Source organism: Tursiops truncatus, chromosome 20 (assembly GCF_011762595.2).
Source record: "Tursiops truncatus isolate mTurTru1 chromosome 20, mTurTru1.mat.Y, whole genome shotgun sequence".
NCBI lineage: Eukaryota > Metazoa > Chordata > Mammalia > Artiodactyla > Delphinidae > Tursiops > Tursiops truncatus.
In genome coordinates this window covers 45,022,440-45,039,908 of record NC_047053.1, presented here as the reverse complement: position 1 = coordinate 45,039,908, position 17,469 = coordinate 45,022,440, and the positions used below count along the sequence as shown (strand labels likewise).

At 44.6% G+C, this 17,469-nt stretch overlaps 1 protein-coding gene across 2 annotated transcripts in view; it reads left to right on the top strand.

The window, feature by feature from the left end:
- Positions 1 to 17,469, top strand: part of PITPNC1 (phosphatidylinositol transfer protein cytoplasmic 1) — a 254,872-nt gene that overhangs the window by 154,605 nt on the left and 82,798 nt on the right. For both annotated transcript variants that reach the window (XM_073798111.1, XM_019944351.3), the window contains one exon: positions 8,182 to 8,253. In XM_073798111.1, coding sequence (XP_073654212.1) covers positions 8,182 to 8,253 — 72 coding nt within the window. The remainder of the gene's footprint in view (positions 1 to 8,181; positions 8,254 to 17,469) is intronic.

The window sequence follows — 17,469 nt, the reverse complement described above, 5'->3', positions numbered from 1 at the left end:
TCATTCCAGTGGATAACATTATGTTTGAAAGGCAAATTAAAGATGCTCAGATACTGGCTACAAAGGAAGTTGGTCCTGGTAGGGAGCAGATGAAAGCAGTACTAGTGAGACTCTTCTGGCTTGGGAAGATCTAAGCTAGAAAATCAAAGAGGATGATAGGAGATCTTTTGCCTTTTTTATCTGATTTCTCCATGATACCAGTGTTATTTTTAGAGGGTTAGGGACAAAATAAACCCTGGGTCTAATAAAGTGAATATTTGTTATGTTTCTCCTGGCCAAGCTGCTTTTCTAGTTAACAAGAGAGAGAAAAAGATTTTTCATGAGAGAGAAGGTTCCAGATCTTGAATGGGCCCAGGGGAGGAAGGAGGGCAGGGAGGGGCCGAAATGACTCATGACGTCCCCCAGGCTCCGGGGGAGTCACTGGCCCAACCCTCTGCCTGTAAGCAGGCTCATCTCATGGGACCCCCTGGGGTTCCCAAATGTTGTTTTTTGATGCTATTTCTTAACTTTTCTGAGCCTCGGTTTTTAAAATAAGGCTGAGTGAACCAACAGGCACAAAGCCTTTAGATCTAGGAAAGAAGAAAGTTCACTGAGATTCTGGTAGTATTCTTGTTTCCCTACATGTAGTTGGCAGGGGATCAAGGAAATCTGAGAAGAGGTGAGGGGAGAGGACCCCTGTGCAGAAAGAGGAGCTGCTAGGCCTTTAGGTAAAGGAGGACAGTAAGAGGATGGACCTGGAAGATGTGATGACATGTCCTCAAAACACAGCAGGTCAGGGGTCACAGCAAGGCTGGAGGAACCCAAGCCTGCTCTGTGGCTTGGCCACCATCCATGTCATGGGAAGGACCAATCAGGTGTTGTGTTGCTACCACTTCAGCAAACCCACAACCTCCCAAGACATCCTTGCACATACACAGTGGAAGGGTCCCCCTACAGGCATACCAGCTCTATTTACTCTCCATATAGTCTGTGGGATTCCATGGGGAGGGGTACAACAGGGTGGGCCAACATTTCTCTAGTATCTGTTCAGCCAGATACTGCCTGGCCTTGGACATTTGTTATCTCACCCCACAGCTGTGAGGTTGGTATTGTATCCATTTTACAGATGAGAAAACTGAAGCTCAGGGTGATTAAGGAATTTGCCCAAAGTCTCAGTTTGTGTGAAAAGACGCTGGCGTTTGAATTAAAGGCTGTCTCACTCCAAAACCTGCATTCTTTCTACTGAACAATCCTACTCGCTCCCTGTGGGCTAGGTGCACACTGCTGCGTCTGGACACCAGTCAATGGCAAGTTTTGTGGCATCAGTTCCTAGTAAATATCGCCCTGGGCAATAAGTAGTGGCCATTGACAAAGTGGATGACATCACAGGTGGAACAACTAAGAAAGAGTACAGATTTCCCGTCCCATTTCCCTAGATATGTTCAAACCTCAAAGTCAGTGATACTTTCCTCACATAAGAACCAAATGGGTGATTTGGCAGGGAAGCACTGGTTGGATTCTTGAGGTTTGGTGTTATATTGGTTTTCTATTGCTATATAATAAATTTCCCACAAACTTAGTTACTTAAAACATCACACATACATTTTCTCAGAGTTTCCACTGGGGCTCAGGTTAGCTGGGTCCTTGGTTCAGAGTCTCAGTCAGATTGAAATCAAGGTCTCAGCCACGGTTCCAATCTCATCTGAGGCTCAGGGTCCTCTTCCAAGCTCTCTGGTTGTTGGCAGGATTCTGTTCCTTGCGGTTGTAGGACTGAAGTCTGGTTTTCTAGTTCGCTGGCCTCCAGGGGTCGCTCTTTGCTCCTAGAGGCTCCCTCAGGTTCTAGCCACGTGGCCCTCTCAGGATATGGCAGCTTACTTCCTCAAAATCAACCTGCTTCTTCTAAAAAGAAGTCTTATATAATGTAACATAATCTGATCACCTTTGTAATCTAATCAGAAGAGCAACTATCCCATCATATTCACAGGTCTTGTCTACACTTAAGGGGAGGGATTATACAAAGTGTGCAAGATTATACCAGGGGCTGGGAATCTTGGAGACCATCTTAAAAGTCTGTCTACCTTGGGTATTTTAAATTTATTTATTTATTTTTGGCTGCATTGGGTCTTTGTTGCTGCACGAGCTTTCTCTAGTTGCGGCGAGCGGGGGCTACTCTTTGTTGCGGTGCGCAGCCTTCTCATTGCGGTGGCTTCTCTTGTTGCAGAGCACGGGCTCTAGGCACGTGAGCTTCAGTAGTTGTGGCACACGGGCTCAGTGGTTGTGGCTCTTGGCCTCTAGAGCGCAGGCTCAGTAGTTGTGGTGCACGGGCTTAGTTGCTCCGTGGCATGTGGGATCTTCCCAGACCAGGGATCAAACCCGTGACCCCCTGCATTGGCTGGCAGATTCTTAACCACTGAGCCACCAGGGAGGTCCCTACCTTAGGTATTTTAGCCTTTCCTCCATGTTGCTATGGGCCAAATGGAACTTTAAGCATTCAGTGTTCCCAAATGACATGGAGAGCATAAGAATCCTCTGAATCCCTTGGACATCTTACAGTTTTAGCCAGTTGGTGGCACTCCTGATGTCTCTCTTCTTGCATCATGTAACAGTTTGGTTGTGTCAGGATTCCCAACTTTTTTTCTGCTCCTACACTCTGACAGTTCCTTCAGTGATATGGAATCCCCCTCACCCTAGGAAATGTGTCAGAATCTTTAGGGGCTGGCATATATTTTGAGAAAGTCCAGGGTTGGACGGTGGGGTGCTCCCTTCTCCACCCCCTGGATATTTGAGAATGACTAGGTTAGGTGGTATCTTCCCAGCTGGAGCAAAGCCCTTTGTCACAGAAAGCAGATTTAAGCAAATTGAAATTAAAGTAGATGCTCTGATGCCTGAATAACTGGAGGGAAAGTGACTTAAGCCATTCCTGATGGCAGTGGGGAGTAGGGGAGGGATCCTGGTGTTGGAATAGTATTGGAGCTTATCATCTCTTTGGTGAGCCAAACACATAGACAACTCATTGTGATGATGGAAAAGGAGACAGTGCTGTGACAAAGGAACAAAGAGAATGCTACGTGCGTACAAGGGATAATCATTCTGAAGTGGTTTGAGATGGCTGATGGGTAAAATTTAGGAAGGCAATGTCAGGCTGGGGGAACTGTAGGCATAAAAGCGTGGTAGCCAGAAGTGTTCCAGGGAATGGAAAGCGGTCTTCTGTGACTGGCCATGGGATGAATACAGGGCAAAGCCGGAAAGAAGATTCGGGTCAGATACAGAAGACTCCAGGTCTTCCCCTGAAGGAGAGAAACTGAGTCAGCAGAACTTGGGGGTTCACTGGATGTGACGGGTGAGTGTAGTGGATGGAATAATGTCCCCCTAAATATTCATGTCCACCGGAACCTCAAGTGTGACCTTATTTGGAAGTAGGGTCTTTGCAGGTGTAATTACTTAAGGACCTTGAGATGAGAGATGAAATCACACTGGATTTAAGGTGAGCTAAATCCAATAACTTATGTCTTACAAGAAGAGGACACAGAGACACACGGAGGGGAGAAGGTGAATGGAGACAGAAGCAGAGATTGGAGTTGAGCCACAGACCAAGGAGCGCCTGGGACCACCAGAAGCCGGAAGAGGCAAGGAAGGATGCTTCCCTAGAGCCTTCAGAGGGAGCACGACATTGCCAACACCTTGATTTCAGACTTATAGCCTCCAGGACTGTGAGAGGTTACATTTCTGTTGTTTTAAGCCACATTCGTGGTAATTTGACAGCCCTGGGAAACTCGTGCAGTGCAGAAGAACATTCGAGTTCAGTATGGACTATTCAAGTTTGGTGGGCCTAGAGGACCCTTGTTGGGGACAGCCAGTGGGCAACTGGACATGTGACAAGGGCAGTTGGGGTGAAAGATGTCAATTTGGGAGGATTCATAAAAAAGGGTCATGGAAAAGTCAGGAGCAGATGAGATCACTTGGTGCAAGAAAATAGGGTGGAGGACAGAACCTAAGGGACCGCCTTCATTGAAGGAATGGAGGAGGGAAGAGAAGGCTGGGAAGGAGCTGCTATCATAGGAGGAATTGCTTCATCACATAGAACAGTGTAGAGAGCCCTACAGGGTGTGGATGCAGAATCAATTGCTGCTTTGGAAATTCTTTGATCATCAGTCATTTCCATACCATATTGCACTGGTTGAGAAAAAAATGGTAGGAGATGAAAAAGTAGAGCCAGCAAGCATCGACTGTTCTTTTAATAGAGTTTGATTGTGAAGACGAGGAGGAATGGGATTGGTTGTAGCTTGAGGAAGAAACATAACTGAGGGAACTTGATGCTTGTTTGTTTTTTTAAGAATATGACACTTTGGGGACTTCCCTGGTGGTCCAATGGTTAAGACTCCACGCTCCCATTGCAGGGGGCCCGGGTTTGATCCCTGGTCAGGGAACTAGGTCACGTGTGCCGCAACTAAAAAGATCCCACACGCTGCATCTAAGACCCGGCACAGCCAAAGAAAGAGAGAGAGAGAGAGAGGGAGGGAGGGAGGGAGGAGAGAAGGAAGGAAGAAAGGAAGAAAGAAAGAATGTGATACTTTTCATTATATTTTTAGATGGTAGAAAGGAAGCAGGGAGAAGATGCAAATAATCAATGAAACAAGTTTCTGGAGAAGAGACTTACATATATTTTTAACCCTGCACCTATTCTGTGCCAGGCATTGTGCTGGGTTTACCTGAATGATCTCATTGATCTTCTCAGCACGCCTACAGAGTAGAGAAGGAGAGTCCCCATTCTGTAAATGAGGAAACAGGCTGGGGATGGGAAAATAATTTGCCCCAGTTGATACATCTCAGGTCTGATGACTCCTATGTCTCAGTTCTGATCATTATATTATTTTTCCATTGGGATAAAGAAGGCAGCATCTTTCTCTGATTCATGAAGAATAAGAAGCATCATAAAGGAATAAGCAGGACTTCACTGGTGGCACAGTGGTTAAGAATCCGCCTGCCAGTGCAGGGGACACGGGTTCGAGCCCTGGTCCGGGAAGATCCCACGTGCCACAGAGCAACTAAGCCCGTGCGCCACAACTACTGAGCCTGAGCTCTAGAGCCCGCAAGTCACAACTACTGAGCCCGCGTGCGTAGAGCCTGTGCTTCGCAACAAGAGAAGCCATCACACTGAGAAGCTCGTGCACTGCAACAGAGTAGCACCCGTTCGCCACAACTAGAGAAAGTCCGCGTACAGCAACGAAGACCCAACACAGCCAAAAATAAAATAAATTAAATAAATAAATTTTAAAAAAAATAAAGGAGGGCTTCCCTGGTGGCGCAGTGGTTGAGAGTCCGCCTGCCGATGCAGGGAACACGGGTTCGTGCCCCGGTCCGGGAAGATCCCACAGCACTGACCAGCCTGGAGCTGGCCTGGCTGACCCAGGTCTGCCCACTGCCTTGCGGAAACCAGGTGCACTTCTAGCCTCCGGCAGGGTTACCATTCTGACATGAAAATAACCTAAGTCCTTGACTCAAAAATAACAACATCTGTTACCTTGCATAAGAGTTTTGCATTTTGTATTTGGGTTTAATACCCAAATGCTAAAATTCATTTGTTTGACCTTAGTTAAGTGGTTTAGAGATTCAACCGATAAAAACTCCTTGCGGGGTTCCACTCTGACGCACCCAGACCCACCTCCCCACCCTGAACAGCTCTGTTCTCTCGCCACCTTGTACTGTGCACACGTTGGATTTAGCCTCATGAATTATGGGTTAAAAAGGACAAATCGGTTCACCTGAAGCTTGTTATTTTTAAAAGGGTCTCTGCAGGTGTGTGTCCTCAAGTTCACGTGTTGATTGAGAGCTCTGCCGTGGGGCTCTGAGCCGCTCCATCTCGATTCACTATGGGAGGCCCCTCCTTGGAGAACTCCCTGGGTCTGGGTGTGAGGGCAGCAGTTGTGCAGTGAGAGGTTTGAGAGGAGACAGCAAAGAAAGTGTTAATGAATGATCGCAGGGCTTCTTTCTCCATAAAAGCAATTACTGGGATTGATTGTTTCCATGTTTCCTTAGTCACGTTCAGCTTGCTTGTTTCACTCAGATTAAGACAGATGAACACCGAATGCACACAGGCATGTGATGTCAGCAGAATTATCAATGGCACATCGAAGCCCTCTGCCTTCTTGCACAGGTGCCATTGGGGGGGGTCTCAGCTGGGCTGAAAGGGGATCACGGTCACGGTGGGGTGACCGTATGGGGCAAGGGTGCATGTTGTGGACCTCGGGGTTTTAGATAATGCATTCTCTCTCTTTCCTTCCCATGCATGGTATAGTGAGGTGGTTTTCCAACTTAAGCCTGCATCAGCATCCCTGGAGGGCTTGTTAAACACAGATGCCTGGGCTCCATCCCCAGAGTTTCTGATTCACTGGGTCTGGCATTGGCCCCAAGAATTTGCTTTTCTGAGAAGTTCCAGGATCCTGCTGCTACTGGCTCAGAGATCCCATGCTGAGAACCAGTGGGGTAGTCATCAAGAGCATGGACTCGGGGACCAGGCCACAAGACTTTCAATCCCAACTCTACTGTTCACTACCTATGTGATCATGGGCCATTTACTTACCCTCTCTGTGCCTCCGTTTCCTCATCTTTAACACACGGCTGATGATAATAGTTCCTACTTCATAGGGTGGTGACAAGGAATAAAGGAATTAGAACTTGGAAGCTCTTAGACCAGTGCCAGGTGTAGAATATGTGCTCTGTGTACGTTGGATAAATAAATAAAGGAGCCAACCTCTTGGACTGTGAGCGTGTTGGCCCAAGCCTCACTCCTCCAACACCAGCAGCTCCCAGTGGAGTTGCTAGGTCATTTTAGCCGGTAGTCTTCAATCCCATCTCTGGTGGTAGAGAAGGTGAATGCCCTGCTCAGTGCCAGCAGGAGGAAGGCTACATCGACATCCATCAATATCCTCTTCTCGGGCTTCCCTGGTGGCGCAGTGGTTGAGAGTCCGCCTGCCGATGCAGGGGACACGGGTTCGTGCCCCGGTCCGGGAAGATCCCACATGCCGCGGAGCGGCTGGGCCCGTGAGCCATGGCCGCTGAGCCTGCGCGTCCGGAGCCTGTGCTCCGCAACGGGAGAGGACACAACAGTGAGAGGCCCGCGTACCACAAAAAACAAACAAACCAAAAAAATCCTCTTCTCAAGCTACGCTAACCCTTATAGTCTACTGAATACATAGAATGGGCTCAAGGAGACGGGGACTCCAGGATGGTGTGCATTTGGGGTTTTTCTCCCCTGTGCCGACAGAAAGAGAGGCCGCATTTCATGTCAAGTTCAACTGCAGCCTCATACTGATTTGCTGCCCTCTGTGCAAAGTTGGCTTGATGCCCAGCACTGTTACGTTTTATGCACATGATTTTATTTAACCCTCACAATGTCACTGTTAAGTAATCGTTATTTTACCTGTTTAAATATTGCTGGGGTTCGGACAAGTTCAATGACTTGTCCAAAGTCACATGGCTATCAAGTGATAAATCCAAAACTAAAACAAGTCTGTCTGACTTCAGTAATTTATAATCTTTTTTTTTACACCAAATTCTAGATATTTTATTCAAGAGTAAAAAGACAGAACACAAACACACACACATTCCACCCTGGGTTAGGCAGGATAATGGCTCCCTAAAGATGTATATGTTCAAATTGCTGGAACCTGAATTAAGATTGCACATGGAATGAGGGCTGCTAATTAACTGACTTTACCTTGGAAAGATTATCGTGGGTCACCTGGGTAGGCCTAAGTAACTTATAATCTTAAAGCTCTACGCTACCGCCTCTAGCTTTACATGAATATGTACATCATGGTTAAGGCTGGTTCCCAGGCATCCAGCAGTGGCAGCTACTCCCTGAAGTGAAGCACCCTGGAACTGGAATTGTCTCTGTTCCAGGGGGTTGCTCTTCTAAAGCCTGTGGTCGGACTCATAAAGCATATTCTTTTGGGAAATGTCCTCTTCGGCGACTTGCCTGATTGCTTAATTATTCTCTCCGGCCTGACTCCTGGATGAAATCGTGTTCACGTTGCCAAAAAGGTGGCTTTCCTTGCATACAGACATGGAACTAGTATCTTAACATTTCTGATCGTGGACAGTGCTCGCAACCAAACGGTCAGGAGAGCAGCCGGAGGCTAAACTGAAGATGTGAAGAGAGAAAGGACGGTGTGTTGATGAAACTTTTCTTTTTTTCCGTAGTGTTCCTTTCTGCCAAAATTCTCCATTCATATAGAAACCAAGTATGAGGACAACAAAGGAAGCAACAACAGCGTGAGTAGCCCCCTTGCCACCCCACCCCATGCCCCGCCCCAATCCATACCGCGCTCTCCCCTCACGGACTCTGAGAGCCCCTCACAGCTCCTGTGTGGCCAGGGCCAGCAGCACGATCTGTGCCTGGGACCTCAGAGAAGCTCTGGCTTTTCTTCTCATCATTCTGTACTTTCCATGGCCTCTGTGCAGAAATCTCTATCATCTGGAGTGATTGTCTCTGGGGATCAAGAAGGTTGATGGGGACCTTGGAACTCTAGATCATTGGATTGAACACAAATCTTCTCAATGACATTTGCTTAGAAGAATGAATGCAATCAGGTGTATGTGTGCACACATACATGGATACACATATTTTCTGGGCTGTGCATATGTTCACGTATTCACACACACACGCACACAAATCCCACCTTAAAAAATCAGCGTAACCCTCCAGCAGATGTTTACCTCGTGAGGCATTCTGACTCTCGCTAAATTTTAGCCAAGAACTTTGTTTATTAGTATTGCTTAAAATTCACTTCTGACCTGGCTTTTGCCCCACCTCTTTCTGTCGGGGTGATACATTTCTAAATCCCCATCCCCTTGGGAGTGGATGGTTTGACCTACAAGAACCTCACCCTGACATTGGGTTGTGGGTTCCATCAGGACGCATTGAGGGAAGAACCTGTATCTAGAAGCTGCAGGGCTTCACTTATTGATTTCTACTTCATTTTCATGTTTTGCATTTGTGGAGAAAGATGAAAATTGAGGCTGTGGCAAAATGAGTAAGAGAGTTCTGACAAGGTGACCCCTTTGGTGCTGTCATTGAGCCAAGGAGATGCAAAACAAGATGCAGGAGGCCAAGGAGATACCTAAGTGCCCAGAAGAACTATCTAAGGTCATAAACGTTGTCAATTTGAAAACCTTTTTTTGTGAAAACAGTCACTGAGATAAACTAAGAAACTCTCTAGAAGGGACAGCTTTGGCCAGGCTGACTCTGTTTCTTCATGTTGACATCTTCTAGAAATTTCCTGCCCTTGGCAAGAACAAATACTTCTAGAAAGTATGGGTGTGTTTGTGCAGAACTCAGGGTGTCCCATTCAAGGTGGAGTCTGCCTGGACAGAGCTTGAGTGGTTCCCAAGAGGAGTCACCCAAGAACTACATTTCATACCAGCATGGTAAGGGAGGACACTGGTTCATTCACTCAGTATTCAATAAGAGCACATCCAGCACTCTCTATTTAGATGTCACTGTGTGAGCTGCATGGATGGTGTTAAAAATTCAGACCTGTTTCTCAAATTCCAGGGACTCATGGTTTAGGTTGGGGGCGAACCAACATATTAAATGACTAAAAACATTAGCGCGTTAATGGGCGTCCCTTCCTTCGGTGTGAAGAGTCACCACTAGTCAACCCTTGGAATGGAAAGCGCTTGAGGAGTGACATTCCATAATGACCCATCTATTCACAGGGACTGCCATGGCTTGTGCCCGGTCACTTCAGCTTCTTGAACTAAGTTAGGAAACCTGAAGATTATCAGGGGTTGACAAACTACTTTATTTGTAAATAAAGTTATTTTGGAACACAGCTACATTCACTCATCTGTGGATATCTAAGCTGCTTTCATGCTACACCAGCAGAATGAGTACTTACAACAGAGCTCATGTGGTCTGCAAAGCCTAGAATATTTACTACATGGCCCTTTACAGAAAAAAGAGTTTGCTAACTCCTGGTCAGAGGGACTCAGATCAGAATGGCATGCACCACATCTCCAAATTTGACCCCTTGATAGATCCATCCCAGCTGAATGCCTTCTCTAGAGTTCCTGAAACTTTCCAGAGAAGAATGCAAACTGCAAGGGTGCTCTTCCCCCAGTAAGTTCAGGATCCTCAATGGTTAGCGTCCCCTGGTGGTGGGTGACCTAACAGAGCCGTTTAGTCCCGTGTCCTTGTCAACAGCCTGAAATCAGAGGTACTTTGCTGGCCAACTGCGTCAAAGCCTCATTGTCTAAAATAGTGTTGCACAGTGTACCTTGAACCCTTCTTTTCTGATTGGAAAATTAACATGGTTCTTAAAACTTGGAAAACACACACAAAGAAAGCAAACCCAGTAGTAATCCCATACTTCAGAGATAACTGCTGTTAGCATTTTGGTTCATCCTGCAAAGTGTTAATGAATTTACTTTTCAGCCAATTTCCCTAAAATTGACTCATACAACATCCTGTTTTTACCATGTCATGAAGTATCCTTCCCAGTAATATTTAATAGCTGTGCTGCATTCCCTACTTAAATGTACTTCTTTGAACAGTTGACAGTCACTGGATCTTGAAGTGGTCTTGACCATTTTGATGTAGCTGTAGACCATCAGGAAAAGGGTGATAGAGATCAGAGATGCCTGAATTGCTTTTCCTGTCACAATTTAAAAAATACGGGGTGCGGGGGAGGCAAAGGGGTTTAAAACATCTTTTAATCTTTCTAGACAAATCGCCTTGCTTTCTCTTTTCCTCTGTCGCTCTGTCCTGTCTTCATGAATAGTTAAAACCCGCTCCGTTTGTAGAGGTATGGAATGGATGTGCGGCCTCGCCTTGATCCTTATAGGACCAGCGTAATCTTCTGGTTTATCCTCAGCTCAGGTCTAATCTAAAAAAAAACAAATCACATGGTTATCATTTACTGTCTTGTATCCCCTTTTTTGGCAAGTGCTAGGGTCTTTTCACTACTCTCCTAGGAATTTAGCTTTGTCACTACTCTCTTAGGAATTTAAAATACCAGGTTAGTCACCCTAAAGTCAGGATCCGTGCTTACAGTCAGCACCCTCTACCCACGCCAAAGGCCAGTTCTCTCTGAGACTTAGGCTGGCCTGCAGGAGAAGCACTGAACCCCAGGGCACCTGTGGGCAGTCCATGTCAACACAATTTGCTTCCTCTGGGAGAAATGCCAGCTAGTGTACCCTGTGTGGCCTCCACCTCCACAACTGGCTGGCTCTGAGGCTGCCCGGGGGAGCCAGCTCCTTATCTCTCTGTCATGACACCCAACTTGCCCAAGTCCGAGTTCACTGAAGAGGCCCTGCATGTGTTTGCCCAGCCTCTGCCTGGCTCTGATCCATAAATCCCCAGGTCTTGCTTCTGAGCTATTGGACCAGACAGGCCAGCCCCAGCTTGATTAGACTTCTTCTTTGCCAATTCGTCTTCCTCTAATTTCCATATTCAGCAGCAGCTGTTGGTTACCCAGCTGGTTCAAGCTTGGTCCCTGGAGGCAGAAAAGGAAGACTCCATTGGTTTTCATTCACACTTGTTAATGTTTCCAAATCAGAACTTGAGAAATATATATTTATGTAATAATACTTCATTAAAAGATAGCTTTGTCCAGGGGTTCAAAACTGGAGCCTTAAGCAGATGGTGTGTGCTGGCATGCTCTTTTTCTGTCCAGGGATGAGTATGGAGTTTCTGGTGGGAGGCAGAATTGCTAAAGAAAGCAGTGCAGTGGTGGGTGTTTCTCTCGTCTCACTGCTTTGCCAAATTATTTAATAAACTCAGGCCACTTCTTTGCATTTTCTGGGTATATAGTCTTATCATTCAGCTACCATCCTTCATACTGCTATCTGCACCCTATTTCCTTCCCTACCTGCCAAAACTTTAATGAAATGGATGACGATAAGAAGCAGTAATTAAATTGAAAGACGCTAGTGATAATCATATTGATTACTGATCGAATAGAGTACATGCTGTTATCCTATTATCAATTACCACCTAAGTCATCTTTTTACATGACCCAATATCTAGTGTAAAAATTGGGATATCTAGATTTAAATATCTTCTCCTCCTTGTTAAAATAAAACTAGTATATTTATGATTGAGAAAACCTGTAAACTGTGATTACATTAACCAGGACACAATGGGGAAGTTGTCTTAAATCGAGACCCATTTGTTTTATGCACATACTGATGAGAATTCTTTAGGCCTTAATTAGTGCTGAGGAGGATGGCACCATGCCAAAAAGTAAGGCTCTGTTGTTTGTCCAAGGCCATAAATCTAGATCTGGGAGAGTCAGTGCTTATCATTCGAGTGTCAGCTGCTGCCAGGTTACTGTTGTTCATTGTGGTTAATGGGGGGCAGCCTTGCGTCCACTTCCTCTTCCAAACAAAGCAGGTACCACTTAAAAGCAGTGGTTCTCAGCCTTGGCTGCACGTGGACTCATCTGAGAAGCTTTAACAATGGCTCCTGCTTGGGTTCCACCCATCCTGGGATCCTGATTTAATTGGTCTGGGGTGCAGACTGGTCTAGGGCAGTGCTTCTGACACTGTCCCTCTAGGAACACAGAATTTTCCAATTGGAAGTGTGTGGACTTTTTTTTTTTTTTTTTTTTAGTGAAAACGTATGCATTTAGCTACAACATTTGAAATTAAATTGCAGGTATCATAACACTTTGCACCTAAATACTTCAGCACGTTATCTCCTATGAACAAAAGCGTTCTCTCGTTCTCTTGCATAATAATAATACCATATCACATCCAAGAAATGTAATATTGATAGAATAATATTATTCAATATGAGTCCATATCAAAATTTCTCAAATTATCTCCAAAACATCCTAGATATTTGTGTTGATACAAGATTCAATCAAGAATCATGGATTTCATTTGATTATCTCTTCTTTTTAGTCTCTTTTAATCTAAATTCTAGAATAGTACCTTTGGCTTTTTTTCCTTAATGATAATGACATTTTTGAAGAGTCCAGGTCAGTTGTCTTGTTTACAATCTGGATTTGTCTGATTGTTTCCTCGCGATTAGATTCATAATAAACATCTTTGGCAAGAATACTACAGAAGTAATGTTGTTTACTTCCCATTGCGTCACATCAGGAGGTTCATATGCCATTGCCCTGTTATTGGTGATGCTAAATTTGATCACTTATTTAAGGTGGTGTCTTCTAGAACTCTTCATTGCAAAGGTACACTTTTCCTTTGAAATTAATAAGTAATCTGCAGAGTAATCAGGAATGAGCATATTTAACAAGCTCTTATGGTTATTTTTTTTTTTAATTTTTATTGGAGTATAGTTGCTTTACAATGTTGTATTTGTTTCTTGCTGTACAGCAAAGTGATTCAGTTATACGTATACATATATCTGCTCGTTTTTGGATTTCCTTCCCATTTAGGTCACCACAGATCATTGAGTAGGGTTCCCTGTGCTAAACAGTAGGTTCTCATTAGTTATCTATCTTATACTTAGTAGTGTATGTATGTCAATCCCAATCTCCCAATTTGTCCCACCTCCTCCTTCCCCCCTTGGTAACCGTAAGTTTGTTCTCTACATCTGTGACTCCATTTCTGCTTTGTCAATAAGTTCATCTGTACCATTTTTCTAGATTCCACATAGAAGTGTGTGTGGCCTTTTAGAGTCTACCCTCCAGTCAAACCTGATATGTTCTTTTTGGAGGGCGTAGGATATGCCATCCCCACCCCATCTGAGGATCTAGACCAATGATTCTCAATCATGGCTGCATATTAAAGTGACGTGGGAAGCTTTAGACTCGCTGATGCCACCGTCCCACTCCGCAGGATTCTGATTTCATTTGTCTGGGATTGGGGTCCAGTCACTGGGATTTGTAGAGCTCCCTCAGGGGAACCTAAGAGCCATCAAGGCTGAGAACTACAGATTTAAACGAAATATTAAGTGCTATTTAAAACTAACAGTGAATACTTAGGAAATCAGGTTCTCCAAATTTCTTCACTTCTTCATACCCTTGCAAACAGAACAGTTTACAAAAAACATATTTATAACCACCACCACCCCACACACACGATAAAGGGGCCGGGGGGCACTATATTTCTTCTCATTAGCCATTATTCCTCAGCAGTGAAACTTCTCTGACCAGATGGAAAACATGTCCAGTTTAGTTCCTGGAAGCATGAGGCTCTGTCCTTCACAGAGCTGTCCTTGGAAATTGCCTAGAAAAAGTTTTTGGATTTTTTTTTTATATAAATGTATTTATTTTATTTATTTATTTTTGGCTGTGTTGGGTCTTTTTTGCTGCGCGCAGGCTTTCTCTAGTTGCGGTGAGTGGGGCTACTCTTCGTTGCGGTGCACAGGCTTCTCATTGCGGTGGCCTCTCTCGTTGCGGAGCATGGGCTCTAGGTGCGCAGGCTTCAGGAGTTGTGGCGCACGGGCTTAGTTGCTCCGCGGCATGTGGGATCCTCCCGGACCAGGGCTCGAACCCGTGTCCCCTGCATTGGCAGGCAGATTCTTAACCACTTCGTCACCAGGGAAGTCCCCAAGTTTGGGGAATTTATTTAGTTTCTAGTTCAGCTATGTCATAATGAAAAAACACAAAGTTGTTCTTTGTGAAACAAAAAGATATGTATTGAAACCCCAGCTCTATGACTTAAGCAATGGAGTCTTGGCTTCTTCATCGAGAAAATAGAATAAACAATGCTTGCATCACAGTGTGGAGGATTCGTCCAGGTTAATTTACCTGGAAGCACTTCATAAACTGTAAAGTGCTATACAAATATTAAGTATTGCTTCAGTTATGGTCCTACCTTGGGATTAACTACGTTACAGATGATTTTCTAATGAGACTCTGCTTTTGTCTGAATTGTCAATTAACCATTTCTTGTCAACAAATTTTGAGTACCTACTATGTGCCAGGCATTGTAAGAGGCAATGAGGATACAGCAATAAGACACACAAGGTCTCCACTACTCATGGAATGGGGGAAAGCACATAATAAGCAAGTAAACAAAGGATTCCAGTTGTAGGAAGTGCTAAGAAGGCGATAAATAGGATGGAGGGGAGCTCAGCTAGAAGCCATGTGGTCAGGAAACGCCTCTCAGAAGAGGTGACAAATCCATGTGAGACCTGAGGCTGGGAAGGAGCCGACCCTCTGAAGGGTTGTCCAGCCAAGGGGACTGTTGTAAGCTGAGTTTGTGTCCCCCCAGAATTCATGTTGGAGTACCTGAGACTATAACTGTGTTTGAAGATAAGGCTTTTAAAGAGGTGATTAAGTTAAAAGGAGGCCGTTAGGGTGGGCCCTAATCCAATCTGACTGTTATCCTTCAAAGAAGAGGAAACTTGGATACACGAAACCAGGGAAGTGCAAGCACAGAGGAAAGACCACATGAGGATGACCATGTGAGGACACAGCAGAAAGCTGGCCATACTAGACCAAGGAGAGAGGTCTCAGAAGAAACCAAACCTGCCAACACCTTGATCTTGGACTTCCAGCCTCCAGAACTCTGAGAAAATGGAATTGCGTTGTTTAAGCCACTCCATCTGTGGTATTTTGTTATAGCAACCCTAGCACACTAATACAGGGACAAGAAGGGCAAAGGCCCAAGCCCCTGATGCAGCCTGGCATAATCCAGGAACTGTCAGAAAACCAGCAGCCAGAGCACTAGGGATGAGAGCAGACTGGTAGGAAATGAGATGGAGGAAGTAACAGAAGCCAGATCGTGTAAAACCTATGAGGCCGTAGCTAGAGGTTGGATTTTAGCGCAGTGGGAAGTTATGCGGGGATTTTAAACAAAGGAGAGACATGATATTTAGGGTTTTTTTTTTTTTTTAATAAATTTTTTAGTTTGGAATTGTCTTAAATTTACACTAATGTTGCAAAGATGGTGCAGAGAGTTCTCATATACCCTTTACCCAGCTTCCCCTAAATGTTAACATCTTATATAACCATGAATCATTTTTCAAAACTGCAGACTTGATTCAGATTTCACCAGTTTTCCCACTAATGTCCTTTTTCTGTTCCAGCATCCAGTTTAGGATGCCCAATTACAGTGTGTGATTTATGTCTTTCAACGTTTGTTCTGGCCACTCTGTGGAGGGTGGTGGGAGGACGACAGGAATAGAAGCAGGGATTCCAGTTGGCAGCAAGTGCAAGAATCCAGACCAAAGATGATGGTGGCTTGGGCTGGAGAGACAGCAGTGGATAAAGATAGGTGTATTTTGGAAACAGACTGACTTTCTTTGGGGGTTGATGCATCAGATGGGGGCAAAGTAAGGATGACCTCAGGATTTCTAGCTTTGTCTTTGGACCCTGAGTGGGTGGTAGGGAACAGTGCAGGAGAAGCAGGAAGTCAAGTGCCCCAGCAGGGACACAATCAGTTTGAGATACCAATGAGACTTCCAAGTGGAAATGGTAGGTAAGGAGTTGGATATATGAATCTGGAGTTCAGAGGGAGGTGTAAGGTCATGATTCAGAGATAGAAATAAGTGAGGTTATTTAGGAAGAGGAGTGACAGAAAAAGGAAAGTTCTGGTTGCTCCAGGATGGAGAGCACCCTGGCCCTGAGAAGGACTTTCCCATGGCTTTCAATCCAGCTTCTGACTATTTTCTTTTCTCCGTGGTTAAGACCAAGTCATTTTCAGTCACTGAGTTGTGCTTGATTTTAGGGAGCTAGATTATCTCATTTAGTCAACTACATAGGTCCACCTGAGAAATCTAGTTTCTTCCCCTGGATGGGTGTCTTCTTTGGATGAATTGAGGAAACATTTCAATATTTTGACTTGGCTCAATTTGCATTGCCTTGGAGAGATGGCCAAAAGAGTTCTCCTCCTGACCACAAATAGTTCCCACTGGAAGTTACCAACCGACAAAGAGGGAATTTCACCATCTAAGGAGAGCTCTATTTATTGAGGATTTGTTATTGCAATAGTCGTCATGAAGTTCATTTCGTTAGTATTAGTATTTGTATTGATGTTAAAATCAAGAGGGCAGTATGGATGGATGTAGGGTAAAATAATTTATTTACCCATTTCAAAATGTACTAAAATTAATTTGTGAAGCAGGGGAGCCCGTGAGAACCGTAGAATCCATATTTACAAGCCTTCCTTAAATGGCTTCTAATTGAGGATTAGAGAAAGGAAAAAGCATTTGCTTTATTTTTAGACATGATGTCTTCAACTTAACCTTAGATTATTATAATCAGCCACCTACAAAATCTGCAGTTTTCTCTAATAAGTCATCAGAACATGCTGAAAAGAAGTTTGCACAAAACACCCCCATTTGCAGTTTTGAAGGATTATTATCCATTTTGGTACATGAAGTGGAAAAGTCAGTGTCCTTACTCAGTCTGTGTCTAATAGTATCATTTTGAGGACAATGGAAAACATTATATTTCATTCCTTAAGATGTTGCCTTTGCTCTTTGTGGTACAGTTTGCCATCTGAGAGCTAGATGTTAAAAAAACAAACAAACATGTGAGCCAAAAGTGCATCTATCCAGCATGAGGACTA